Source organism: Chelonoidis abingdonii, chromosome 17 (genome assembly GCF_003597395.2).
Source record: "Chelonoidis abingdonii isolate Lonesome George chromosome 17, CheloAbing_2.0, whole genome shotgun sequence".
NCBI lineage: Eukaryota > Metazoa > Chordata > Testudines > Testudinidae > Chelonoidis > Chelonoidis abingdonii.
Genome location: NC_133785.1, coordinates 40,711,842 through 40,712,970, shown reverse-complemented (window position 1 = coordinate 40,712,970; position 1,129 = coordinate 40,711,842). Strand labels below are relative to the sequence as shown.

Below are 1,129 nucleotides of genomic sequence, written 5' to 3'. Positions count from 1 at the left end.
CCCTGCCCCAGGATAACAACGTTCCCAACAAGCCCCGTCCCACTGTAACAACGTTCCCAACCAGCCCTTCCCCAGCGTAACAACGTTCCCAACCGGCCCTGCCCCAGGGTAACAACGTTCCCAACTGGCCCCACCCCGGTGTAACGATGTTCCCCACCTGCCCTCCCTCCAGGGTAACAATGTTCCCAACCGGCCCCACCCAGGCGTAACAATGTTCCCAACGAGCCCTGTCCCCAACGTTCCCAAATGGCCCTGCCCCAAGGAAACAACATTCCCCACCGGCCCCGCCCCACAGCCTTCGTTTACCCCTCACAAAATGAATGATGTAACCAAGGGACAGTCAAAGTGCCAGCCAGCCCAACACAGGGGAGGTGGAGCCGCCAGGACAAAGCGAGGGGCAATGGGGATTTCACCCACCCCCTCTGGGCTGTGATTTCTTGCTGTTTGTTAGCCAGCTCAAGCTCCGTGTCTGCCCCCGGGGACGGTGGTGGGTCGGATGGAGATAGGCCCTTGGTTCAATGTCAGTTAGATGGACTGTGCGGACGTGATGTCCCGCTCCTCAGCGAATGGCTGCTGCCCGGCTGCTCTTTTCATCTGCCTGCAGACAAAGGCCTGATCCTTCCCCGGGGCATCCCCACACCCTGAACCCCCTTACTGGGGCTGGGGAACCCCTCCCTCCTCCGCTGGCTGGAGCCCCCCCTCCGGTCCCGCCCCAGCTGCTCTTCCCTGGGGCCCGGCCGGGCCGGGGGCTCGCGTGGACTCTCAATCGCGAGGTAGGGGCTGGGGGGGCTCCCACGGGCAGCCTGTAGCCTCCATGCTGCGGGGGTGGAGGGGCACCCTGGTCCAAACCCCTCTGTCCCGCGCAGGCGGAGCGCAGGCTCCGGGGGCTGCAGGAGAAGGAGGCGCAGGTGCTGCGGCCCCTGCAGGCGCTGGCGAAGCAGGTGGCTGCCCTGCAGGACAAGGCCAGGGCCAACCGGGGCCTGGCCAAGGAGGCCAAGGAGAAAGCGGAGCGAGCCGTGTCGGCCACGGGGGAGCTGGACCAGGTGAGAGCCCCCAGCCCCCAGCGTCTCACCCCTGCCTTGGGCTCCTGGATGCCAGCCCCTGCCCTCCCCAAACTCACACAGCGCCC

General features: G+C 65.9%; 1 protein-coding gene across 1 annotated transcript in view; it reads left to right on the top strand.

Annotated features, from left to right (window-relative positions):
* The window catches only part of LAMB2 (laminin subunit beta 2), a 133,804-nt gene that overhangs the window by 70,607 nt on the left and 62,068 nt on the right, over positions 1-1,129 (top strand). The window contains 2 exon segments of the mRNA XM_075073333.1: positions 605-773; positions 867-1,043. Of these exon segments, the coding sequence (XP_074929434.1) occupies positions 605-773; positions 867-1,043 (346 nt within the window).